Source organism: Rhinopithecus bieti, unplaced genomic scaffold (assembly GCF_001698545.2).
Source record: "Rhinopithecus bieti isolate Rb0 unplaced genomic scaffold, ASM169854v2 scaffold_10347, whole genome shotgun sequence".
NCBI lineage: Eukaryota > Metazoa > Chordata > Mammalia > Primates > Cercopithecidae > Rhinopithecus > Rhinopithecus bieti.
In genome coordinates this window covers 5,761,355-5,789,296 of record NW_016806836.1, presented here as the reverse complement: position 1 = coordinate 5,789,296, position 27,942 = coordinate 5,761,355, and the positions used below count along the sequence as shown (strand labels likewise).

The 27,942-nt window shown below is 42.9% G+C and overlaps 1 protein-coding gene across 1 annotated transcript in view; it reads right to left on the bottom strand.

Moving 5' to 3' along the window:
- Nucleotides 1–27,942, bottom strand: part of PTPRT (protein tyrosine phosphatase receptor type T) — an 890,462-nt gene that overhangs the window by 145,307 nt on the left and 717,213 nt on the right. The window contains exon 14 of the mRNA XM_017878051.1: nt 24,015–24,150. Within this exon, the coding sequence (XP_017733540.1) occupies nt 24,015–24,150 (136 nt within the window). The remainder of the gene's footprint in view (nt 1–24,014; nt 24,151–27,942) is intronic.

Below are 27,942 nucleotides of genomic sequence, written 5' to 3'. Positions count from 1 at the left end.
AAAAAAAAAAAAAAAAAAAAAAAAAAAAAAAAAAAAAACACCTGTCCCCCAGCCCCTATATTTGGAAATGGCCATGGTAGCACCTCCCCTGACCCCATTCAACCCCAGCTCTTTTTCTGCCCACCGGTCTACAAAGTCTTCTCATATAAAAATGACATCGTCTTCCTTTGTAGTTCTGGCCAAAATCATTAGTTATCTCTTTTCTTTCTTGTTGATATCACCATGGATGGATGCCAGGGGGAGGGTTATCTTACCCAACCGCTTGGAGGGGAAAATCTGTGAAGTTTAAGGACCACCATCTAAAATCCTCCTACTTCATTCTATTTTCAAATTCTTTTTCCACGTAACCTATATCTGGTAGTTAAAATTGATCTCTCCGCCCCCAACCCCCCCCACCCACCTGCCTCTCTCTATCAAACCACTGCTTTGTTCTAACCTAGCTCTATAATTTCATAAATGACAATAATTCCCCTGGCACATACACTGTATTAATTTCTTAGGGTAATCCCATGAATTGAACACTATCATTCCCACTTTACAGATGGGCAAACTGAACCTCAGAGGGTTTAGGATTCACAGACACTGAGTAGTATAAATAGGATTCAAACTTTCTCCCCGCCCTTTTCTTTCCCTCTCTATTCCATTCCTTTCTTTCTCTTCTTTGCCTTTAAATGTTTTTTTTTCCTAGCATGCTATCAAATTAAGTAATGAAAATAGTGTGTTTCTGTGTGTGTGAGTGTGTGTGTTTTTCAATGTTATGAGGCCAAGGAGAAAAGTGAATGAATGTGTCTTTTTATTTTTGAGACAAAATCTCAGTCTGTCGCCCAGGCTGGAGTACAGTGGTGCGATCTTGGCTCACTACAAACCCTGCCTCCCGGGTTCAAGCGATTCCCCTGCCTCAGCCTCCTGAGTATCTGGGATCACCCCATCTGGCTAATTTTTACATTTTTAGTAGAGATGGGTTCTCACCATGTTAACCAGGCTGGTCTCAAACTCCTGACCTCAGGTAATCCACCCGCCTGGGCCTCCCAAAGTACTGGGATTACAGGCATGAGCCACCATGCATGGCCGAATGTGTCATTTCTTTAAGGGAACATCTTGCATCTACTTTATACCAAAAACTTTACTGGACCCGTTAACCCATGGTATCTTTCCTCAAAGGAGAATCAGTGACTTCCTCCCCTTTGTTACGTCTTCACTGCTCTTCTTTTCATGCACTTGTAACATTATTTTATAACGTTAACAGGCTCAAGATCCTTTTAAGCTGTGAGCTCCTTGAGAGAGTATTTCTTACTAAAGACTCAACAATTTTCTCTCCTTAGCACAATGGAATTGCTCAGCAAATGCTTACGAATGAAATAATATGTCACTTAAACATCAGAGCTATTCTAAAATGTAGGTATTATGACTCCCATTTTACAGATGAGAAACTGAAGTTGAGATGGAATTAAGTGAGTTACCTAAAACTGTGGAACCAGGAAACTCGGGGCTTTTTCCTACTTGGCATAGTCATCTATCTAATAATGACTTCCGAAATACCGCCAAGCTTAACTAGACAACTAGCTAATAAGTGGGAAAGCACTTTGGAAGAGATAAAGCCCTAAAAACAAACAAAATGCAATCATTATCATCATCCTCAACATTGTGGGACTTAACTAAAGCATTTCCTTCCATTAAGAGCACTATTTTGAAACACTTAGCAAGGCATTTTCCAGTTTGTGCATTGCAGGATCCCATCTTTGCTACAGCACTAGCTGTAAGAGTCATTCCCATTTTGGGGATGCTTGCTGAAGGTAGTGCTTTCAGAAGTAAACCCAATCCTGCCTTGGAGTCATATTGCTAAGGGGCCACTGTGGCTGGGCACTTCTGACCCCGGTTCTCTCTGTGGCTGGATCAGCAAAAGGGTATTGCTATAGTCTTCTCTGTGATACATCTTCAGCTCCCCCAAGCAGGAGCTATGTATGAAGATCTCCGTGGCTCTCAGGTCCAGCACAAGCACAGGTAAATAGAAAATGCCTATGAATGAATGATCGCCCAAGGAAAAACATTTTACAGTTTATGTATTATCAGCAGGCAACAAAGTAATAACCACAATCGGTTGGTATGCAAAGTGTTCACAAGCCATGAAGAGTGCATTTCAGGGGCGGGAAACCCACTTGTCTCCAGAAAAGCCAATGGGAGAGTCCCAAGCTGGGTTCTCTGAAAATCAATCAGACGCTGAGAGACATTGACAAGCAGGAGATGTATTGGGGAAGCTTGACCTGTAGATAAAAAGGGACGGGGAGAGTAGGGGAAGAGGAGGAAGGGAAGGGGAAAGAAGAAGGGAAAGGAAAAAGAAAGGGAAAGAGTGGGCAGAAGAAAGGTTGAACGGTGATGCAGTTGCAGCAGTGCCTAAAGCCAACCCCATGGGAAGCCCTGAAGCTGGGGTGGCTTTTACACCCTGTGTCAACCAGTGAGTAGATGACTTTGGGTGAGGCAGCTCCAAAGGACAAGTTCTGAAGGAGGCTGTTAGTGTCACAAACAAGTGGATTTCCCTCCCGTGAAATGCACTCTTCATTGCCTATGAACACTTTGCATACCAACTGATTGGGGTCATTACTTTGTTGCTCGCTGATAATACAAAACTCTAAAAGCTTTTCCTTGGGTGATCATTCTTTCATAGGCATCTGCCAGCATCAGTTGCAGTGAATGCGAAGTCCCTCATTCTTTTTTTTTTTTCTGAGATGGAGTTTCGCTCTTGTTGCCAAAGCTGGAGTGCGATGGCATGATCTCAGCTCACTGCAATCTCCACCTCCCGGGTTCAAGCAATTCTCCTGCCTCAGCCTCCCAAGTAGCTGGGATTACAGGCATGCACCACCATGCCAGGCTAATTTTTTGTATTTTTAGTAGAAATGGGGTTTCACCATGTTAACCAGGCTGGTCTCAAACTCCTGACCTCAGGTAATCCACTCACCTGGGCCTCCCAAAGTGCTGGGATTACAGGCATGAGCCACCATGCCTGGCCCCCTCATTCTTGAAGGGGGATCTGAGGAACACATCACAGTGTCCTCCACAGGAATTTTCTAACCACACTTCAGTAGGGTACTCCTTTCTGTTAGCAGGGAATCTCCATACTCTCATTAACCTTCTTTATAAAGTTCAAGTATGTTTATGAGGTAGAAGCATTAAGAGTTGCAGACAGTCTTTTCTAAGCCTCAAGACATCACTAACACCTGGCTGGTATTATTAGGTTGGTGCAAAAGTAATTGCAGTTTTTGCCATTCAAGGTACATTTTACCTTTTTAAAATAGTAACTACCACAATTACTTTTGCACCAACATAATAAAATGTAAACTTATGTATAAACTTATAACTGAAGTATAAACATCTTTTGCCACCTTTGGAGGGAAAATTTGTATTTTTCCTGATTAAAGTGACAGAACCTGCGACTTACAGATTTGCTCTACTTGGTATGCATGATTGATGCATTTAGACTCCAGTTCAATAGAGTAAACAATAAGCATCCGTTTGGTTGTAATCCCTATCCAAATCTATCCATACACATGGTCTAGCCCAGCACATTTATATCTATTAATATCTCATTGTAATAGCGGTCATTAATTTTACACATTTATAATTGTATCATGCAAGTACCAATGAAACATTTCTAAACCTAAAATCCATAAACCCATATAAGACTACAAAATAGATGATCTGAAAGCTCTATCATCACCATCGGCCAAAATAAGTGAACATGGATATTAACAGACTTCTAGAGAATGGAATAATATAACTCAATGAGAGACAAAACAAGATTGGAAGGGTATCAACTCCACACATATAACCATTCACGTATGTTCATTCATTCATCTAATCAACACAATGTTATGATGCCTGATTTGTCCTGGGCACTGATCGTCATTGGGAAATGAATGATGAGTAGTACATAGTTCTCTCTACATAGAGACCGACATACAAAGATGCCAAGGGCAGGATAACCTGGGAAGGGATCATGAATTAGTCAATGGGTGAAGGAACAAAAGATAAATTCAATGACAAAGATATGAGCCCAGCACTATGGATATGCTCTGTGGAAATTGGAGGGGGCCTCCAAAGTACAGAACAATGATACTCCCTTTATAAACATACTGGAATTTTCTGGGCACACAAGGGGGATAGGAAGAATTCCAGGAAGAATGCACTGCAGGGATAAACATTACGAAAGGGACAGTTAAATCAGAGTGGTGTGAGGATGTCATGAGAGATGTTCTCAAAGTCAGCAGGAAAAATAAGAATCTGAGATACTTGTTAAAATGCAGATCCCCAGACCGTGCTTTTAAAGAGACTGAGCAGAACTGGGGGTGACACTCAGGAATCAGAATTCCCACCAAGGGTCTCCTCTTGGCTGAACAGCAACACTGCTAGTAACCACTTTAGTCTTGACTGAAAATGTCTTAGATTTTCACCTATCAACATGTTTGCTGTAGATAATTTGATATTTGCTGGTAATTGATATTTAGCATCTTTAAATGGTTTTCTTCTATTCCTGTTTTTTCTTCATTTTTATTCAAAGTGGCTGATAAATTACATTAAATAACTTTTGAGTATTTCTTGATGGAATCATTTTAAAATGCCTGTTTAAATATATTGAAGCAATGATATCTGCTTCACAGCAGCTGATGATGTGAAAAGCATATGCCTTTGAAGAAAGGAGCAGTCTCTTATTTTGATGAGGCCCTACTATGTGCTAGGCATTTTACATTACGTCCATTGAATCTTTGTGAGACTTCTTCTGTACAGTTTGCATTTTTTATCTCTGTTTTACATACCAGGCAACTGAGATTCAGAAAAAGTTGAGTGACTTGTCTAGGTCACACAGATGCAAAAGTAAAAACGGCCTTAAAGAGCCACAGAAGCAAGGAAAGTACAAGGTCTAAAGTTATCTAAAAATTGATGGTTTGCCAGGCGCGGTGGCTCAAGCCTGTAATCCAGCACTTTGGGAGGCCGCAGACCGGGGGATCACCGCAGGTCAGGAGATCGAGACCCATCCTGTCTAACACAGTGAAACCCCGTCTCTACTGAAAAAATACATCAAACTAAGCCGGGCGAGGTGGCGGGCGCCTGTAGTCCAGCTTACTCGGGAGGCTTAAGGCGGGAGAATGGTGCAAAACCCGGGAGGCGGAGCTTGCAGTGAGCCTGAGATCCGGCCCACTGCACTCGCAGCCTGGGCGACGAGAAGGAGACTCCGCCTCAAAAAAAAAAAAAAAAAAAAAAAAAAATAAAAAAAAAAGAAAAAAATTGGATGTCACATTTTTTTTTTTTTATTTTCAAGAACAGAGTACCACCCTGTTGACTTTAGCTGTATGTCTTTTAAATGCATCTTGTTCCTTCACTCATTACACAGGCACTTACTGGGGTTCACTGTATGTGTTAGGAGTTCCATGGAGAACACTCTAATGAGCAAGCAACATCCTTAAGACACATTTCCTCCTGCCCATAATATAAAGCAACTGCAGTTCAGAGAAAGGCACCATTCCCACAGTGGAGAGAATCATGGGAGACTTCTTGTAGAAGGCAGTGTGTGATCTAGACTTTGAAGAATGATGTAGGATTTGAATATATTGAGATGGAAGAAATTGGAAGGCTATAGAAAAGCCCAGGAGTCCCATAGAGTATCTGCAGACAGAAACCATCCCAGGTCACGGTTTTCTGCCTTGGAGACACCTGCACAAGGCATTTGTCCAAGGCTAAGTGAAGTAGTTATGTGCTGTCTCTCAGCCAGAACAATTGGTAAACATCTTCGCGCTTTCTCAAGAACTACTACACTAAAATACCTCTGTTCAAAACAATTACTGTGCCCACCACACACCTTGAGGTAAATTAACCTGTGGACACATGCCAACTCTTAATATCCTTTAAAAAGGCAAACACCAAACAATTGAAGTTGTTGGGGTCTGCTTTACTACAGAAAGGCAAAAAGGGATGGATCCCAGAGAAGCATTTTTGTCAGCTCAGAATGTGAGGAATAGTAGTTGCTATTTTTAAAATACCTACTGTGTGCCAGCCACTCTACATGTACACTCTCTCACTGCCCTTCACCAAAACACTGGGAAGTCACCGCTGTTATCACGATTTTCCAGATGAAGAAACTGAGGCTCAGAGCGGTTCTATGACTGTTCCAGGTGGAAACAATCTCACAGAAGAGGCAAACCTAGAATTGTGAAATAGGCCTGACACCAAAACCCACATTATTCACATTTGTGTGTGTGTACACTGGAGAGAAAATAATGGCCCTTATCTTTAGCTATCCTGTGTCCCTGGGTCCCCAAGTCCCTCTGTTCCATAGCTCGATTTTTATTGGGCTATTACTTATCCTGGTCATTAAATCACCCCTTTTGCAACCTCTTGCTCTAACCCCTTGGCTACCTCTGATGCAGCAGCTCAGTGCCCTCAGCTCTGACTCATCTCAACATGTTGCCTGTGCACAGCACTGCTTGGAAGACCAGCCACATCACGTGGCCAATCCCCAGAACAGCAAAGACAGGACTGCCCCAACGGCCTCCTTGCCAGCCCGGAATAGCTACCACTTCTTATCCCTAGCAGGGCACTGATGGCCACGCACAGAAACGAGGCCCTACAGGCAGACAGGTACATTTGGTACCTGGCTCTTCCACAACCTGGCTGATGTGCTCCAAGCACATGGTCCAGGCAGAAGTGCCCCCATCTCCCAAAGAACAGGGCTTAGTAAAAAGAATGGGTAGGGCTTGTGGGCCATGTGGTCCTGAGTTCAAACTTAACCCTGCTGCATTCTGGCTGTGAGCAATAGACAAGTCTTCTAACTTCAGTCTTAACATCTAAATAAAATCAACAAAATAATACATGCTTTGTAGGGCTTGTTATAAGCATTGAGTGAGTATATATAGTAGGGACCAACTGGTAATGCCTTTCAACTTCTGCCCTTTTGTAGTCTGGTATAGGGTGTGCCTTATTCACTTTTGTGCCTGCAGTATCAGGCACAGGGTAAAGTACATAGCAGGAGCTCAATAAAACAGGATGAATCTTGAAACTCACCCTCTCCCTACTCTCAAAACTCTAGGGCAATAATTGTCAAACTGTGAACTGTGGGCCAAATCTGGCCCACTGCTTGGTTTTTTAAAATTAAGTTTTATTGGAACACAGCCACACTGATTCAAACACATCGCTATGACTTCATGCTACAACATCAGAGGTGCGTAGATGCGACACAGAACACATGGGCTTGTAAAGCCGAAAAGATTTACTGTCTGGCTCCTTACAGAAAATATTTATGGACCACTGTTCTTGTGTAGGGATACTTTCAGTGATGGAGAGCACTTGACGGCCTCTTTATTTTGGGGGAAAAATAGAATTCCTCTGCTCCTCCCCTACCATACTTTATCTCCTCTTTCCCTAGTTTATTTTTTCTTCTTAGTTCTTACCACTACATACTATTTATTTTTGTTATATATGTTGCTTATTTTCTACCTCTTCTACTAAAAAAGCTCCACGTGTGTAGGGATTTTTACTTGTGCTAACTCCTATATACCCAGAACCTTGTCCAATGCATAGCGTATAGAGGGCATTCCACAAGTATTTGTGGAATGAATAAACACTGATTTCATTGAAGAGATTGGTTAGTCAAAGGGCTTCGACACCCTTTGGCTAACCAATCTCTTCAATGAAATCAGTGTTTATTCATTAAAAGGACCAGGGGCCCCTAATACCTATGGGGAGGGTATTACTTTTCCTATTGTGTAGATAAGACGAGTGAGACTCCAATTAGGTCAGTGATTCTCTAATATGTGTATGAATCAGCTGGGACCTTGTTATGATGCAGATTCTGATTCAGGGGTCTGGGCTGGCGTCCTTGATGCTAGATCTCTGACAAGCTCCCAGGTGATGCTGATGCTGCTGGTCCATGGTCCACACACTGAGGAGTGAGGCTTCAAGGCTCCCCCTTGGGGTATATACTAGCACATAGGGGGACATCCTTTCCTTTCTGTTTCCTCTTCCTCATCTCCATGCCTCTCTCTCAATCCTACGGTCTCCAAGGCCTGTCCCTCCTCCTCTCCTACACTGTTGCCTGTCCCCAAACACCTCGCCTCCAGACCTTCCCTTCCATAGCCCCCACCTCCAGCATCTTCAGCCCCTTCCTTCTGCCCAGGCTCCTCCACTATAACTAAATCTCTGCCCAGGACTTTCTATTCTAATCCTTCCGGAGGCCGGTATCATGTTTCTCCTCCGTTTTACAAAAAAAGGTGATCCTACTCATGGTCCCTAAGCAGGACGGCTTCCTCCTAAATCTTCATCCCTAAAACCTGTGCAAGTGATTTCTGATGGCCAAATGTCAAGGCCATGCCCAAGCCCACCCCCTCCATCCTCTGCAGCATCTGCTATGGCCAACTAACTCCCCCTGCTGCAAAAACCTTCTCCTCTTGGGCCTTATGTTTTACTCCTATCTGTCTGTCTGCTTTGCCAGTTCCTCTCCTTTTCTATTTCTATAACCATGGCCAGTTCCTGGGCCTCAGCCCCTGGCCCTTAGCCCTCTGTTCTTGTCCTCTTTCTTCAGGCCTGCTTTCATCCACCTGGCACTCTCATCTGCCACCTCTCAGGGGAAGGTTCCAAACATCCACGTCCCACCTAGACTTCACTTCTGCTTTTCCAAGTTCCCAAGGGATGCTTTTGCTTGGGAGCTCCACCAGCATTCTCATTGCAATATATCCAGAGTCATATGCATGTGACTCACATGACCATTTCTCACCCCAAGAGGTCTCTATTTCCAGGATAATCTGTTCTCCCTCCCATCTACCTCTGGATAGCTTTGGGGGAATGACTTAGCTTCTCAGAGCAATTTCTCTCCCATTAAATAGGGATAATGGTACCTACTGAACTGGGCTATTCAAAGGACTCAGTGAGCAAATGTATGTACAAAATACTTGGCATGTGGTGGTGGTTGCCTATTTTCCTCTCCTGTATAAATGATTAAACATATCTTACCTGTTCAATCCCTTCAAGTCTAGGAACTGGTTCATCTCTCACAAGTGCTTGGTGGTAGTTGGGATGGGAAGATGGTGCTTAAGAGAAAATCTAACCACCTAAAGTTTCTCTATAGAAGGCAGGCTATTTGCAGTGGCATACAATATACGACCCTCATGGGGGTCCTGAGGTTGGTGAATATAGAATGAAGATAATTATGGAAACCCTGTGTCCTATCCAGATGCTTCTGCATCCTGCTACTGGTATGAGCTTCCTGCTCTGGGACCTGTGGCACAGAACTTCATGTCTGCACCAACTGAAAGGCCTGTAAATCATTGGACCTTCAACTGCAAGTATGTGCAGATCCATCCTCTGTCCTCTCACACTGCTCATCTTGGATTCCACCCCAGCACCCAGCACCCAGCACCCAGCACACAACACTATATAAAGTGGGCATTCAAAAACCCTGATAGGCAAACTGGCTGATAGAGGGATGGGGGTGAAATGCCAGAGGTGGTGATGGGTCCCTGTATGCCCACATCTGCTGTGAAACATGCATACCCTAAGAGGCCCTGGAAGAACAGAGGGGCTCTCAGGGACTACCACTTGTGCCATGAACCCTGTGGTTTCTGAAAGGGGAAATAAACAAAACTAATATTTCATGAGTGTCAACTTTGTGCCAGGCACTTTACAAAATCATCTCATCTCCTCTTCACAACAACTCTGTGAGTCAGGCACTATTACCCTCATTTTATAATTAAGAGAAAAGAGAATCAAAAGGTTTAGAAAATTTGCCCACGGCTCTATAACCAGTGCATGATAGAGGCAGGACATGGGCCCAGAGCTGCATCACTCCTAAAGCTCATGCTCCTTCCACCATAGCAATGGCACACCATATTGTTTTGTACCTCCGTTCCTTTGAAGATGCAGTTTCCTCTAATCATAACTTTAATTTTTTCAGTAATGTGTAAAGCCATCTCTGAATACACTGATAACTATCCCCTGCAATATAAAAAATTTGTCACTCAACTAAGTGCTCCTGTACCACAGTAGGTAGAGGCGTCTCTCAGCTGACGTTTCTAATAGGTGATGTTATGCTAGTCTCTCAGATAGGTTTGCATACTGTGAGACTGAACCTCTGGGTTGTAGTCATTTCTTCATCCACACCGTCTGAAACATAATGTGCATGTTCAAAGCATGTTTGTGGGATGAATTAATAAACACATGGCATAAGTGATCTGGTACTTCCAGTATTGGTGATGGGGTTCCATTTGTTCCCATATAACATGAGGTTGGTAGTACCCGTCCTAAAGACCTGTGGACTCAACAATGAGCACAGGGGATGAGGCAGCCTTTTGCTGGCTCCATCTTTATCTGTGAAGTCTTCAGCAGGTAATGCTGTTAGGCACAGCCTCTCTCATAAAGCTGAGTTTGCCAGAGGTGAGGGAAGACATGGAGTGCTAAGTAATACACTTTACTGGAAGCCAGGCATTACCTGTTTTAATCCCACTCTTTTGCTAGCTGGATGTGCCATGAATTCACATCCTTCAGTCTCTTTCTATGGTCCCTACAACCTCTCAATTTCCAAAAATAGAAAGTGCATATTAGGAATGTGGGACTAGTTCAGGGACCTTCTAACTTTTTATCACCAAGGATCTATTGTACAGAGTTGTTCTCCTTTGCTCTCATGTTTTGAGAATCTCTATTGTTGTTGTTGTTATTTATTGTTATTATTATTATTATTATTTTGAGACAGAGTTTTGCTTTTGTTGCCCAGGCTGGAGGGCAATGGTACAATTTTGGCTCACGGTAACCTCCACCCCTGGGTTCAAGCAATTCTCCTGCCTCAGCCTCCTGAGTAGCTGGGACTACAGGCGCCTGCCACCACACCCAGCTCATTTTTGTATTTTTAGTAGAGACGGGGTTTCACCATGTTGACCAGGCTGGTCTTGAACTCAGGTGATCCACCCTCTTGGCCTCCAAAGTGCTGGGATTATAGGCGTGAGCCACCACACCCGGCCCTCTGTTTTATTAATAAGGAAAATAATCACTATTTTTTAGCAAGTGCAAAAAAAATGGATAAACAAGCACCCATCTATAACTTCCAACAAAATGCACTGATAACATAAGATAAATAATGCTAAACACCAAACACATAATCCCAGCCCAAAGCAAAGACACTGGATGTTTCTTTCACCTGTGAGGCTGGTTCTAGATAAAGTAATGAATCCCTGCAGATTTTCTGAAATAGCAGAAACAGCCGATGAATTCCTTTCTAAACTTTGAGCCCCCATGGCTACCCATTCTCCAGGTAAAAACAAATGGATTCAGAAGTTGCTAAGACTGTGATTCTGTCTTATGTGTGCAAGTCCTACAGCAGGATTTGGTCCCCTGCTTGATGGAATTCAGGGATTCCTAACTAGAAAATTGCACTCACAAAGGAGAAACAGCCCTTCACATCTCTAAAAATAAGAGGAAAAAATCCAAGATGGCAGAAACATAACGAACTTGAACAATGACAGTACACTTTCAAATGGAACATATTTATGCAAAATAAAAACTTTAGGGCTACAGACAGCTTAGACAGAAGTGAAAATGAGAAACTAACAGACACTTGGTTGGTGCAGGAAATGCATGCTACAGGTTCCCTTACAGGGCACGAAGCAAAGTTAACACCAGCTCGATACTTACAAGTAATAGGAGTAGGAATAAGCATTTCTTCTATATATTGATGGGCAGTCAGATGAAGGAAATGTCCAAAATGGGGGAAAAAGAAAAGACAAACAAACAAGAATTAGATTTTTAATGAAATCTTGATTCTTAGAAATGCACATATTATTTCAGCATCCCTAAGCTCAAGGAGATGCAAGTTCCTCTACTAATCATCTTCACTGAGAATCAGATATTTCCAGGTTAGAAGAAACAAGAGAGACCTCTTCTATAATAGGGGAACTCATGGCCTCACACAGAGGAAGCCAAGTTTCATGTTGGCTGTTGTAGTTGTTTCAAAGTTCTTCCTTATGGTCAGCCAAAACTAGCTTCCTTATAATTATGATTTTTTTGTTTTTTTGGTCGGCGGAGGGTGGGTGGGGGTATTGGATCAGCTCTCTGTGACTTCCTAGGACTAGTCTACCACTCTTCCCTATGATAATGTCCTGTGATCTAAGCAACACCAAACTTCTTCTGTCTCCTCTATTTCAGAAGAGACAAAATCACATCAGAGTCTATTTAATAAGGTCATACTCAAAGCAAGGAAATCATATAGCCAGTACCCAAGATGGCTGCCCAGTGATCTGCACTTCCTAGTATGCAGGCCCTTGTGGAGTACCCTTCCACACTGAGTCAGGGCTGGCCCTGTGTGAACAGAATGTGGTAGGAATGATGTTCTGGGACTTTCTAAGCTGGGGAAAAAAATAAGAAGCCTCTCAGCTCTGACCATAACTGTCTCTTAGAACCCTCAGTCTCCATAGAGGAAGCCAAATTTCCCTGAGGCTACCATGCTAGAGAGATCATAGGAGAGCCTCTGAGACTACATAAAGAGAAAGAAACGTCCCACCAGCCCCCAGCCGTTCTACTTTCAGCCAGTCAAGATACCTCAGCTGAGACCACTGACATCGCAGAATAGAAATAAGTCATTCCCTTTAAGCTCTGCCCAAAGTGAAGGCACATGAGAAAAATAAATAACCGTTGCTCTTTAAGTCATTAGATTTTGGGGGTAGTTTGTTACATGGCAGTAGATGACCAGCACAAAGTCCAGCCTTATCTTGGAAGAGCACTGTACTGGAAGGGAGGAGTTCCAACCTTCAGTCTGAACAGACTCTACCTTGAATAAACTCTCCATGCCTTCATTTCTGCATCTGTCCCTTAGGTGCATTAAACTAGATCAATAATTCTCAAACTGTATTCACAGAAGTCTGGGGGTTCTATAGCAGGCACTGTGTAATGAAGAAGGAGGGTACTGAGCAAGTGAGGCTGCTGGCCCCCCACCATCCACCAAAGCACCTGCACTTTAATCTATTTCATACATTGAAGTTTCATTTAAGATATCATATGGCTGAGAATTCCATTCTCCAAAAGAAAGCTTGCAAAATCACTGGCTTCAATCTCTCTCCAGTGTCCCTACTGGCTCCTGGCTTCTAAGCAATCAAAAATCTCAAATAAAAGCATGATATTCCCTTTGTTATAACTTTTCTTATGTTGTAAGAAAATAAATAAGCATGTTCTTATTTCACATCAAATTTAGCTACAGTGACAATAAGTGATACATTTGCAGATTGAGAAAAATGGCTAGATAATTCAGGTCTCCAAATATCCATCTGAGTAGACAAGAATGGTTTCCTTTTTTCTTGAATTATTTGATTACTTGCAACCATTATCCCATTTGCTTGGTACAGGAAAATACAGTCTTTATAACTGCGGAGTGGGGGGACACGTCTTCATAGCCCTAAATTTTCCCATCTCAAGTAGGAAATACCCAAAGCTCCCAAGATGGGTCTATCTCTAGTCTTTCTTTCGTCAATTGGCAAAGCCCAACCCTACATACCAGAAGGAAAGTAAGTCTAAAAGATAGGAAGCCACAGAAGAAGGAAAGCCCCACACCTCCTTAAGGGGCTGAGCTGGGGAAAATGAGTAACAGTGCAGCAAGATCTGGCCACATAGAAAACTGTTCAATATCCTAGACTGAAAGAACGGTGACCCTAGATGATGAGAAGGTGAAGAACTGGGGACTGCAATGAGTGGGAATTGGAAGCTCCTACAGAAAGTCATCAAATCCCCCTCACCAGCCATACAGGTTGGCACTGTAAGAAGATCATTTCTCCACCTCACTGCTGGCAGGTTCCGTGTCTGGAAAGTGATTCCCCTGGGACATAAAACTCAGGATCCATTTGATGAAGACTTATAGGACACCTGTGTTCTCTGTATTGTCAAGAACACTGAGCTGAGAATCAAGAAGCCAGCATTATAATCTCAGATCTTTCAATTGCTCATTGTGACATCTTGGGCAAGTAAGTTCTTCTTCTTCCCTTTGGACCTCTATTTCCTGATCCATGCACTAAGGTGGACGGCATAGATGTTGACAGCTCAAACAGATTTGAGGAGTGGAAATACAATAAGCCTTAGCATCTCAGCACCACCACTTAACTAACTGCATGACCTCAAACAAGTCACTAAACAGCCCTGAGTCCCAGTTTCTCTATCTCAAGCTTGGGGGCAATAATTATGTATTCCCAAGAATCACCATAGGCATTGGCATTGTATTAATCTAAATCATACTCACATTAGATATGATATGTAATATATAAAGTATTTTATGTAAATTACATTAATCTAAATTGATATTAATCTAAACATCTGGAATGTACTAGGGCTCAGTAAAGGGTGGTTTATGTCTGCACCTCATCCACAGAGATAAGGTTTACTGCTTTTTATTCTGGTCACCAGGAACAAAGTGTTCCCTTCTTTAGGAATAATATAATAAGAACAAACACTTATATAGCACTTACTATGTGCCAGGTATTGTTCTCAGCTTTAGCACACATTATTAACTCATGTATTCCTCACAGCTGCCCTAAAAGATAGGTATTATAGCCATTCCCACTATTCTGATGGAGAAACTGAGGCAAACAAGAAATAACTTCATATCACACAGCTAGTAACTGGATTTGATAGCAACATGGCTCTAAGGCTTATAGCTCATGTTCTTGACCTCAAGCCTGTGCTGCTTTCAAGGAAGGAAGAAAACGGATATATCTTGAGAAATCTGGGGAGTCAGGCATTGGGATGTCACAACTTATCTCTTTCAATCCTCCCCACAACCCTGAGGAGCAGATATAATTACTCTCACTGTCCATATCTCACTAGGTCAAATGCTTTGTGTATCTTTGGACCAATTGCAAGGCCTCCATTCCGAGTTGGATGCCCTCATTGTCAGCGGCCACCTCCTCCTCAGCTACACTGAATATTCTGACCTTCTAGCTTTTCTGCTGTCAACCTTCAGGATTCACCTTGGCCTGAGCCGAGAAAACATGCTTCCTTCTTCACCTTCAAACCACAGACCATCTTTTCCAAGTTGCTTTTCTGAGTTATCCTGGGTGTCACCAAAAGCCTTCTGGTGCTGTCTCTGACCCAGCAGCAAGGCAACTCCAGAATAATCGTAACTGACAAACTTCTATTCATTGAATCTTCTTTCCCAATTAAACTGCAAAGTCTTCTAGGTCAAGTATCACAGGTCTTTACTCTGTGACCAAAACAGTTTACATGTGTGTTTTTTTCTAAGCCTTGAAGAAGATTTACTGAAGGTCTAAATTTACAAGGATACAGTGATATTGCAAGTAACAGATTGCCTGAAACCAAAAATCCTGAGCAGGAAGACAGCTGTGCTTAGAAAACAAAACAAAAAAACAAAAGAACAATAACCCCAAACTTAATAAATCACATACTGCAGAACCTTATTTCAGCCAGTTGACAAGATTGACTTCAGGCACAGTTTTCTTTTGTTCCATACAATTTAAACAGGACAAAGTTGTCATCTAACCACCCATTTGACTTTCTACCCATCCATCTAGATCATAAACCCGTTCAGCCATCTATCCATCCATCCATCCATGAACCTATCCATGCATGCATGTATGCCTGCATCCATCCATCCATCCATCCATCCATCCATCCATCCATCCATCCATCCATCTGTCCATCCACACACCCAACCATCTATCCAATAATCCATCCATCGTCCATTTATCCATCTTTCCATCATTAATTCAGTGGAAACTTCTCAAGAGCCTACATATCCTTATCTCTGTCAAGTACAGACAGAAAGACAAATGAGATCTTAATCTAGTCCATATGTCTGATGAGAGAGCCAGACAAGCAAATTATAAAGCAGATGATAATAGCTGTCACTTAAATAGTGGGAGAACAATTCTGTGTCAGGTACTGTTTTAAGTATATTGCATGAACTATTTTATTTAATCTTTACAGTAACCTTATGAAGCATTATTATCCTATTTACAGATGAGAAAAGTGAGGCTCAGAGAGGTTAAGCAACTTTCTCATGTTTACACAGTTGTTAAGTGGCATGGCAGGGATTTGAATCCAGGGAGTCTGATTTAAAGAGGCTGTGTTAATAGCTATTATGTTGTATTATCTTCTGTCATGATCAATTCTATGATAAGGCAACACAGGGAGCTGTGAGTCCATACCTGGGGATAGGGGTAAGGAGGGAAAGCAGGCAAGATGGCCCAGAATCTGGGATGCCTGAATGGTAAAGTAAAAGAGAAGTCAGATGGAGGAGAGGAGAAGGGAATGTTTAGGCAGATGGAACTGTGTTTGTGGTTTGGGCAGGTGGGTTAACAAAGTGGGAACAGAAAGATGTTGGAAGGGCTAGTTCCCAAAGAGTTTATGGAGCTTGGTCTCAGTCCCACAGGTCACAGGGAAAACCCAAGAAGTCACATGGCCAAATATTTGTTGTAGGTGAGTAATTTTTAGCAGGAGGGTGAGGAGAAAGTCAAAGGCAGAGTGATTGTGGTTACACAATCACTGAGGTTACACAATCACTGACTGGCCAACACAAGAAATATTTGTTGGGGGCTTCCTTTGCAGTGGCCATGGGGATGGGGAAGGTCAGCAGTGTGCAAGGCGGTTAAGACACAAAATCAAAAGGTGATTAAAAGTGAATACATTGAAGAGGACTTCCAAGTTCCCAGCTTAAGTGGCTGCCCATGTGAGTGCAGGCAGAAGGAGCAGGATTTAATTTTCAGGTGTAGAGGAAGGAGCAGTTTAGAACAGGATGAACAGAAGATGACATATTTTGTTTGGGCGTTTGGGCTTTTTCCCACCTCAACAAATCACTCAAAATTATGCCACACAATTTGGCATCTCAGCAGGTCCTGTTTTATATTTAATCCAGATTAGATGATGTTTCAGAGTGTGAACTCCATTATCAGATTTTTGATGATCAGATTTTGATGATAATCTCCATTATCAGATTAGATGATGTTTCAGAGTGTGGACTCCATTATCAGAGTTTGAGACCCAACTCTGCCATTTATTAGCTATGTGATTGCAGGCAATTTCCTTTAACTCTATTTCCATTTCAGTTTTCTGATCTGTAGTACCCTTAATAACGTGCACTGCCTCTTTTAGCTTGGCCTGAGTTAGCTTTTCTGATTGCCTCGTTATTTTGTTTTGTTTTGTTTCTGGGTAGACAATGTGCTCTCTGAAGGCTCAGACCATGGTATGTCTTCCACATACTGCTGCCCTCCAGCCTTGCCTTTCCACCCTCCTACCACAGGACTTGGTGCACAAACCATCAGTGCTTAATGTTGACATTTAGGTCTGTTCTCTGAGTGAAGCTCTCTTGTACAATACATAGAGAGTTGATCTGTTCTAATTCCACTGGGTTCTCCCATTCAACATGTTTTTAGGAAATTCTCAGTATTTGCAGGGCACGTTGGAGATGAGGATGAATCAGAAGAGAAAGCTGATAGTCTAGTGAGGAAATAGGATGCCAATACAAGGAAAAGTATAAGGCAGAAAATAACGCGAGTCCTCGCAGAGGGGATCCAGATGGTGAAGAGATTCTGTCTAGATCAAACAAAGGTCAGGAAGGGTTTATAGGAGAAAGTGGCTACTGAATTAGTCCTTAAACATGGGTAATAGCTGGTCACATGGAGCTGAGAAACACAGGCATTGAAGAAGAAGAATATTCATAAGCAAAACTTATGGAGCAGAGGTGAGAGAAAAAAACCCCAGAAAAACCAAAAAGTTAAGAAGAACTAAGAAACTTGTTTCCATATGGGCAGGGAGACAGTATCACTTGACAAAATTCCCCAGGTGACTTAGACATGTGCGTCTTCCCTCGATTCCACCTCATGAACCATGGCTATGGAGAAGAAGCCACTGAAGGGCTTTAGATGACAGGTTTGGGAGTACGAGCTTTATTTTTTAACATCATGCTGACTACAGTGTGGAGGATAGGTTGGAGGAGTGGGGCACAGTTAGGAAGATTAGTGAGGAAACTCATGCAATAGAGCTATAGAGGTCTGACCCAGGGAAAAGACAATGGAGGAAGAGGAGGCAGAGGGAGGGAGGGAGGGAGGGAGGGCGGGACGGAAGGAGGGGGGAGGGAAGGAGGGAGGGGAGAGAGGGAGGGAGAGAAAGAGAGAAAGAGAAGAGAGATAGAGAAAGAGAGAGAATGTGACTAAGAGAATGTAAATAATCCAGGGCATTGGAATCCCATCTGTCTGATGATGGGATAGGAGGTAGTGCCTTTGAATGAGATGGGAAACAGGTTGGGGAGTAGGTAATGATTTTGGCTTTGACTATGAAATGCCTGAGGGATTTTCAAGGTAGATGTCCAGGGGCAGATGATATGGATAATGGAGCTCTAATAAGAGAGGACTGATCTTCAGGCCAGCAAAACTACAACCACCGGGTAGTGTGATAAATACACAAATGAAGACTGGCATGTATGGCACAGTGGCTGCATGCAGAGGAGCATCATTGGATCTTCCTGGGGTAGGAGGCTGGTGGGAAGGCTTTGCTGAGATGGTAACATTTGGGAGTCCTACTAGGAGGAACAAGAGGCTGAGAGTCAAAGTGTGATAGGAACTTCGTAGGTTAAGAGAAATCTCAGGACATTTCACTGAGGGAAACAGCATGCACAAAAGACGAATATAGTGAAATTGGGAAAAACAAGTCCCAGAGAGGAAAGTGGTGCCAGAAGGTGAGTCACATGTTTCTTAGTTCAGGATTTGCTTATTTCCTGTCAGTCTCCATGGACTGACAGAGTAGAAGTTAGCAGCATGAGCTCTAGAGACACAGAGACTGGGTTTCCACATCAACTCTGCCCAAAACCTTCACCAACTCACATGATCTTTTTGAACTTCAGTTTCTTTTTTTCAAACAAACAACAGACCTACCCTACTATGATTATTAGGAAGATTAAAATCAGAATACAGCTGCAGTTTAAATGAAAAATGATGCAAATTATGTCAGTGTGTGAGCATTGATTGCAACCCTGCTATTAGCATATTAGTAATGGGTTTGGAGCTGGCTTGGTACAGTTGATGGTCATGTGGAGATGAATGTTTCTATAGATACTGTGCATTGCAATTCCTTAGGCAGGTTCAGGGAACAAAACCTATTTCAATAATTAGCTCATTTGATCTTTAGAATAGCCCCATAAAACTGGCTACCTTTCATAGAAGGGAAAGCAAAGGCTGAGATTTGTTAAGTTGCTTCTCCAAGGTTAACAGCAAATAAACAGGACTAAAAATTTGGGGCCAGTTTTTCTGATGCTCTGTCCACAGCTACAAGGTGTGCATCCATTAGACTGGGAGCTACTGGAGGGCAGGTACAAGTCACAGAAAATTGATGTATAACCAGAGATGCATATAAAATCTCAGAATAGACATTCGTATTTATACTCGAGATACTCCAAATACACTCTTGGAACAAGTTTCCACTTGGACGGGCAAGGAAAGTTTGGCAGAGAGTTCAGGCTGGACTAGGAAGAGCTGGGCAGGGGAGCAGGGGAGAAGATAGGGTCTGGCTAGAACCATGGATGGTACCAACTTTGACTACACCTCCCTAAAATTTCCTAGTTCTTACTTGAAAATTAAGATGTGATGGACAGGTTAGTGTAGGATCCAGACAAGTCCAGGGGTGCAGATCTTGTGAAAAGTCCTGCATAACTTGGCTTTGTTGTTTCCCTATGCATAAGCGCATGGCCATGCTTTAAGCTTTAAGGGACCATGTTCAGACTCCAGGAAGTGTGTTCCAAGGGATAAAACTGAACTATATGAAACTTGTGTGCCCATACATATAATTTCACGCTCCACAAACAAACATTGAATTGTAGACCTTCTTGTATGTGAGTGGCTAATGAACACCTTCAACTACTGAGACATGCTGGTTAAGGCAATAAGACTTGATCTTTTCCCCTTAATTTGCATGGAAGGCACAAAGTGCCCCATGGTATGAAGTTAAAAAAACATAGAGTTGGTCATGCAACCTCTTGACTGCTGATTTTGGAGGAGTGGGGAGGATGTCTAACAGTTCTAAGGGGAGGAGGCAAGGAATGAAGATGATCAGGACCGCAGTGATGAGTTAGTGATGAAGGTCTCTCTCGATGTCAGGACTTAACATGGTGCTCATGAAAAGGAGGTATGTTTTACTACATAATGACATGGGGTACCAATTACAGAACATTCAGAGCTCCTGATGTGATCAACAGATCCAGAAGAAAAAGATGGAGCCACTATCTAGTGACAGCAGAAGGATGGATATTGTGTAATTGGTGTGGCTAAAACCATGCTGGTAGTTAACTCTGTCAGTGAGGGGCTCCAGGATCCCTTCTTATAATGTTCATATCATCCTGTGTATGTCCATGCAATCCTAATTCCATATGGTTCCACATTCAGTATAGTCCAGTTCAAACAGCCAAAGATAATGCAAAAAGAACTCTAAACTTTTACTTCTCTTTCAAACTATAAGAGAATCCCATTTAAATCACCCACCAACATCTCATATCCCTTTCTCCTTTGCATTTCTCAAGATCTCCCTCCCCCCATTACAAAACAAAACCAAGAGACCGGGCACGGTGGCTCAAGCCTGTAATCCCAGCACTTTGGGAGGCCGAGACGGGCGGATCACGAGGTCAGGAGATCGAGACCATCCTGGCTAACATAGTGAAACCCCGTCTCTACTAAAAGTACAAAACCTAGCCAGGCGAGGTGGCGGGCGCCTGTAGTCCCAGCTACTCGGGAGGCTGAGGCAGGAGAATGGCGTAAACCTGGGAGGCGGAGCTTGCAGTGAGCTGAGATCCAGCCACTGCACTCCAGCCTGGGCAACAGAGTGAGACTCCGTCTCAAAAACAAAACAAAACAAAACAAAACCAAGCAACAACAAAACACCTCTCAGGTTTTGTTGATCTTCTCTCTTTTCCCTCCTGTATTTTGTTTTCAGTTATCTAAATATACATTAATTAAGCTTTTTTCATTAAACCATTCCCTTCGTCCTTGGATCTCAAGCCCATTCTCTGTCTGTCTTCTAGTTCTGTGTCATCAAAGGAAACCCCTAATAGGAAGAGAAGAACTCTCTTTGGAGAGTGGCAAGGAAGCTCTAAAGTCAATGATCACAAACCTTCAGGGGGAGAAGCTAGGGACATCTTATGTTTGCTGGAAACATCTGTGGCTATAGCTTCAGGGAGGCTTTGAGTCAGTTGAACGTATTAGGAGTAGGAAAAAACCAGAAAGCGACCATGTTCACGCCCAGGGAAGGCAGGGAGAAGACCCAGGCAAACTTAAGCCAGTGGATAGGTTGCAGCAGGTGTTGGCCTCTGTGAACTCCTGAGTCCAAGCACTGTAGGTGATGATAGGACACTGAGGAGATGTTAAGGAGGTATGTTTTACTACGTATGTAGTATCCTGAGCTATGGTGAGAAGCCTGTTACTTGGAAGTTTCTTTGACTTGAATACATCTTCCTTTGAGGTAGATGTAGATAGTATTCTGGCCAACAGTAAGTTGGTAGCAGACTCAATTAATCAGTGAGAGAGATATATATATATGCAGCTGGGGGTAGCTGGGAAAGAAGAGGTGCACAGAATTTTGCTTTCCTTTGGGGCATCTCTAAACACAGGAAGGCATTGTAGGTAAGTGGAAAGAGCACAGTCCTATGTGCAATTTCTCTCTTCCTCCCCATTTTCTCCTCTTCTCCTCTTACCCTCCCCTCCCATCTGTAAACTGTTCCAATCAACTAGGCCAACAAAATGTCTTAGTTTCTTCAAAAGATGCCATACATGTAAACACTGATAAGCACCCCACAACATGCAATGCCCCGGTTTTGCCTCCTGGGGAGAAATGGTGATCATGTGATGCCTGTTGACTGGGTCTGATGGACAGTTTTGATAGACATGAGAGATGATAAAGATACTCAGAAGAGGTTAAAACTACCACAAAGGACTCATTTTATAGTTGCTCCCACCCTGGAAACATAAAGCCTTTTCCTCCCTCCCAAAAAGTCACACATTTCAGAAATAGCTGTGAGAAGGAAGTGAAATTTCTTCACAATCTCACAGACGATGGTGACGTGGGTTAAGCCAGGCTTTAGAAAGAGCAAAATTGGAAGAGCATATCTGATTTACAAACCAGTGGCAAAGAATAAGAAAATTCCAGGTCTACCAAAGAGGTATTCAGTTCCATTAATTTGGGCGGACAATCCCAAACTCACCTCTGCCTCTAATACATCTGTAACTCTAAGAAATATTTCAATGATCTTACACGTACAACGTGCTTACTGCCCCCAGGGAAATCAAAAGTCATATACTACCCCATGTAATAGCAGCAGACTAGTCACCGGGACATATAATGTGGCCATGTGTTATCCGTGATGATGGTGATATGACAATGTAGTGTTGACCTTAACCCTTTAAGGGCTCTTCACCCCCAATATTAACATAGTACCTTCTGTTACCGCTAGTTTCTCCAACCAGAACATCAGAGGCTGGAGGAGAACCTTAGCTCTTAAGCCATTCTGCTGGGAGCCTGAGACAAGACATGGTCCTATTAGACAATAAATGTCAAGAAAAGATGTCCTCACAGTATAATGTCCTGGCCAGAGGCAGGTACAACTGATCCAAAGCAGAATCATGAGAAAGAGACAGAGGGACATCCTGGTGCTTGCATAGTCAAGAGAGGGTTGACTGGACCCTAGTATTGCTAAATCACTGATCGCTGGAAATGGGGATATTGCTTTTTTTAAAAAAAAAATTCTGTATTTTATATTCATGTGGTTCCTAAGGTAGAAGCTGGAATTAATTGTTAGGGGTACTCTGTCCCTTTGTTTTGGTGGGAAACACATTTGATGAGCATTTTTCATCCTACAGAGGGAAGCAAGTTCCCAGCCCTTGTTCTTGGGGTTGCCCTGAACTTTGTGCATAAGCAAACCCAGAGTTTCAGGCTAAGGTGTTGGTTTGGTTAATAACGTAGAAGGCTCTTTTGCCTGGGAGCAGGGCACAATACACTACATATATTATAATGTGGATAAATATTTTGTTTGCTATGACAGACTGAGGAGTGGGAAGGTAGAGACTAAGGTTGGGGCTCTGGCATTGAAACTGAGAAGACATGGAAGTGGGAAGTAGATGTGTTAGCATGGTGGCAGGCAGGGGCTAAGGAGAGGGGCGAGTAAGACTCCCTGTTAGAGGAATAACCAGTGCACCCTGGGGACAGGGATAGCTGATATTTACCCTTTGTATTTTCTTCCCTCTCTGTAATTTCCTTGTGTTATCCTCAAGCCTTGTGAATGCCTCTTAAACAGAAGATGCTGGTGTAGTAAATCTTGGGAATAAGGGAGGAATCTGCATGCTTGCTTTTATGAGAAATGCAACTGCAGAAAACACACAGTATGAGCAACCTGGTAGCTGGCCAGAGGAGTCCAGGGAGACATGCTGTTGAGAGGTGACAAGCAACAGCAACCCTGCTGGGAAGGTTTCGTGGGACAGGGCATAGTACAGAGCCTGTAACAGGACTTGTAATTGGGAACTCTTATACCATTGTGGGCTTTATCTCTCATGGAGAGGGTGGCCTGGGATGCTATTATTTGACCAGTGGAAATCATGGGCAAATGGAGGTGAGAATGGTAAAACACTACTTTCCTGCAACTGTGTTTCTGGACTCATCTATGTTCCTGGGGCTCCCGAGCTATCCTGATGACATGACTGATTGCAACACAGCAGTTAACTCCTATAAGACTCAATTCGTGATACATGGAATCCCATGGCACATTGCAGTGGCCCAGTCATAGGGACCACTGGCCCATAAGAAACTGGCCACCTCAGGACCACCTGCCAAGCAGGCAGCATGCACCCTTCAAACAGCAACACAATGAACCACAGCCAGCCCACATATTTCAGGACCTCAATGGTTATATCAGAAGATCCCTGCTGGACAATGATTAACAGAGCAAAGTCCTGGCCACACAGCAGTGATGGGGTCACCGCGGGTCAGCAGAGTCTTCTGGGCAGCAGCAGACTCACCTCCTTTTGATGGTGAGCATCACGCCTAGGAGAATGATGATGAACATGAGGAGGCCAGCGATCACGCCAGCCATCTTCACGGTGTTGTCCACCTGCTTCTCTGGCTCCACAGTGTTAGAATTCTGAGTGGAGGCACCTAGGAGGGGAAAGGGAAGGACAGCAATGTTGAAAGCACCCACATATGTGACTAGACAATCATCATCATGACAACAGCTTCCTTTAGTTGAGTGCTCACTATGTGCCAGGCACTGTGCTAAGGGCATCACATACATTGTCCCATGTAATAACTTTTGAGGATCAATTCCTTGTGAGGTTGGGATGATCATTACATTCTTCTGAGATGAAGAAACTGACGTGCAGAGAAATTAAGTGAGTTGCCCAAGGTTCTCACCTGGGTACCCGTGTTGAAGCATCCTTTTCCTTAAGGCAAATCAAGTTAAATTTTTTTCTCTCTCATATTGCTTTGTTTCTAAGATCAAACCATGGAACATTTCCTGGGCTTGTGGAATTATACCTAACCCTACATTATTCTTTTAGGTAAATGATGGAAATAATAGCTTTATGTTGGGGCAACACAATTTAAATCACTAGATTTTAAAGATAAAAGAGGTTTTGCTTTGTTCTTTATAGGAAACAAACGGTAGGGTAAAAAGTTTGTATATTCAAGGGAACTTGAACACACCTTGGGTTCAAAAAAACACTTAAATCTGATGAATTCCATTTTTAGCATTTAATACTAATGCAACATACTCTACCAGCTGTTAACTTGCTGACATAATCCTCAGTAGAGGAGGCAGGTAACTGGCCACTTACTACATCCTTAGCCCTGTGCTGGGTAACTTCATGGATCTGGCCTGGTCAGTCCTCACAAACATTCCCGAAGATAGATGAGATACTGATTTTCCCATTTTATAGATGAGAAAACCAAGGGAAGTTGCTGAAAGTCACATGGCTGATAAAGGTAAGGGCCAGAATTCCACAGGTTTCGTGATTCCAATTTTAGACCTCAGTGGTCAGAGGCCCTGAATCCAGCTCTCAAGTCATCTAGTCCCTCAATCCCTTCTCCCTAAAACAACCATTCTGCTTATGCCATAGCAAAGTAAGCAGGCAAACAATGCCAAAAACCAGTGTCTTCATGCTATGTAATAGGGATTAGAGGCAACATCTTATTTCAGACATTCTAGAGAGTGGTCCAGGGGTTACCAGCACCCTAAGTGAATTTCCTCCTGCTTCTGTTTATATTCCCATTGGTGCCAGCCTTTAAGTGTGAGGCAGCTTAAAAGTCTAAACCACCCTTTTCCTAACTCATTCCTTCTTTTCTTCCACATCTACATCAGCGCATTCTTCATCAGCCAATACACTTTCTCTGAGTCTGTGCCCCTGGGAGAGTTTCTCCCTCTTCTCTAAATTCTGTTAACACTTTATAACACTTTGCACATGCCTCACAATATCTCTTACTACAATGCACCAATATTATTAGTTATTTGTTTTCACATCTGTCTCCTCCAGTGGTCTGCAAACTCCTCAGGGACAGGATTATGCCTCGTTTATCTTAGTTTTCCCATGTTAGCACAGACTCTGACCGGTAATAGGGCTCCCTAAATGTTTGTGGTTGTTTAGTGTTTAGCTAAGGGGATGGCGTCTCTGCCCACACACATTTGTTCTCATGGAAGCAAATTGAGTTTTCTCCTTTTTTAAGTCATGTGTTCATAGAACTCAGCGGAGTCTTGAGTTGAAGGAATGCCACTACCCAAAAGCTATGGTCCTGATTCCCCAAATGCACTGATTTTAAGCCCTCCAGCACATTGATGCACCCCCTTTTTTTTGCTTAAGAGCATTAAGTGTTTCCTTTCTCAGAGCACTTTCCCCAAGCTGTTGTAACTTAGACATGTTGGGTTTGCTTGGCCAATTCTCTAGTGAGAATTCTAAGTCACCCTATTCATTTCTCTAATGCCAGTGTCTAGCACAGGCCTCCCTCCTCATCATTGCTGCTTAACAGATAATTATAACATAATACGAGGGTGAGTGAACCACAGTTGTGTGCTTTATTTATCCATTCAATCATTCGTTATTTTGCCACTGAGTGGCCATGAGCTGTGTGCTAAACTATGCTGTCTGTAGAGTCAGAGATTCTGTTCCTAGAAGGACTTATGGATGAGAATTTTATTCATTCTTTTCACAAGCTAATGGCAAAACCAACTCATCAAATTCCAGGGCTGACTGAGTAGACTCTGCTCATCTACAGCCTAGAGAATTCCTGAGTTGTCCACCACCTCTTTAGCAGGGCTGGTCTGACATTCCGGGATGGGGGGACCAGGGCTGGTTCTGAGTAGCTCCCATGCAACCCCCATTTCCCAGGCTGGAGACATGATTTCTGAGATGTGGCTAATCCACAATGTAGCAAGCATAAAGGAAGGGGAGAATCTCAGATCCAAATTTCCTCAATATTGATGGAGTCTTTTTATTTAGATTTGGAGGAAGGGTTGTCTCTGGGGCATTCACTCATTGGCACAGCCTAATTTTACTTAGTGTGCCTGCTACCAGGTCCTGTTCTAGAGACTAGGAGTCCAATGGCAAAGAGCCCCTAGAGAGGATCCTATTACTCTAGGAACAATGCGATTAGCTTGGTCTAATAAGACTCATACTTCATTCCTTCAGTAAGTGATCATAAATACTCACTATGTGCCAGGCATTTGGTGATACACTGGTGAGCAAAACAGGTACAGTTCCTGCTCTCAAAGAGTCTACAATTAGTGGTGGTTGGGGGTAGAGGAATACAATTAATAAATCCAGAATCAGTAACAGCAAACTTGAACCCTGTAAAGGTTTGAACAGAGAAGCACATGACACTTATAAATAGATATTTGCATAATTTAAAAACATGAATTGCTTCTTGGAGCAATTCACCCTTAATAGGGGTGAGCTCCAAAGGAAGACAGGCTGTAACCAGGCAAAGGGATCATGAAAGCAGCATATGGGAGCAGTAGGAGAAATAGCCTTGGCTAAAGCTGTGCAGTGGGGCAAGTATCCTGTTATGCTTAAAAAGAAAAGAAAAGAAAAGAAAAGAAATGTAGTATGACCAAGGCAAGAAAGCAAGGAGGGAAGGATGAGAAAGAAGCTGGAGAGGGCATCATGCATCAGTCCACACAGGATATTATGGCCCCAATAAGGGCTTTTGTTCTTTAACCTAAGGAACACAGGGCACCATTTAAGTGTTATTCAAGGAGCAATGATATGGTCAGATTTGTATTTCCAACAGATCATTCCAGCTTTAGTGTGGAACCAAAGTGGATTGGTGAAATGAGTTTTGAGATCACTGCAGGCATTCAGATGGGAGTTGATAGTTGCTTAGACTCAGGTGATGACAGTGAAGATAGACAGATGTGATTTAAGAGATAATTACTTGAAATAGCTATAGATAAAATCTGTTGATGGCTTGGATATGGGAAATAAAGGAGAAAGAGCTGTCAAGAATGACCACAAATCTTTGGCTTGCGTGATAGGGTGGATGACAGTAATGTTTACAGGTTCCAGACACAATGGAAAAAGAAAAGCTTTAGGGGGGAAATATATCTGGGGCAACTTGAGCTTGAGATATACTCCAGAAAAGTATGTAGTCAAAAATGCGATCTGGAGCTCTAAATTAAAGGTCAGAGCTGGAGGCAAAAATGTGTGAGTCATACATACACAGACGGTATTTGAAGCATGGGGGCCTGTTGATGAAATCACCCTGGGAGAGAATAAAGAGTGTAAGGAAAAACAGACCTAGAACAGAGACTTGAGGGTCTGCAATATTTAGTGAGTAGAGGGAGATAAGCCTGAATGGGGAACAGGAGTGACCACACAGTTAGGAAGTAAACCTGGGCGAGTATAGCATCCTAGAGCCAAGAGGAAAGAATGTTTCAAAAAGGAGGGCATGACCAACTGT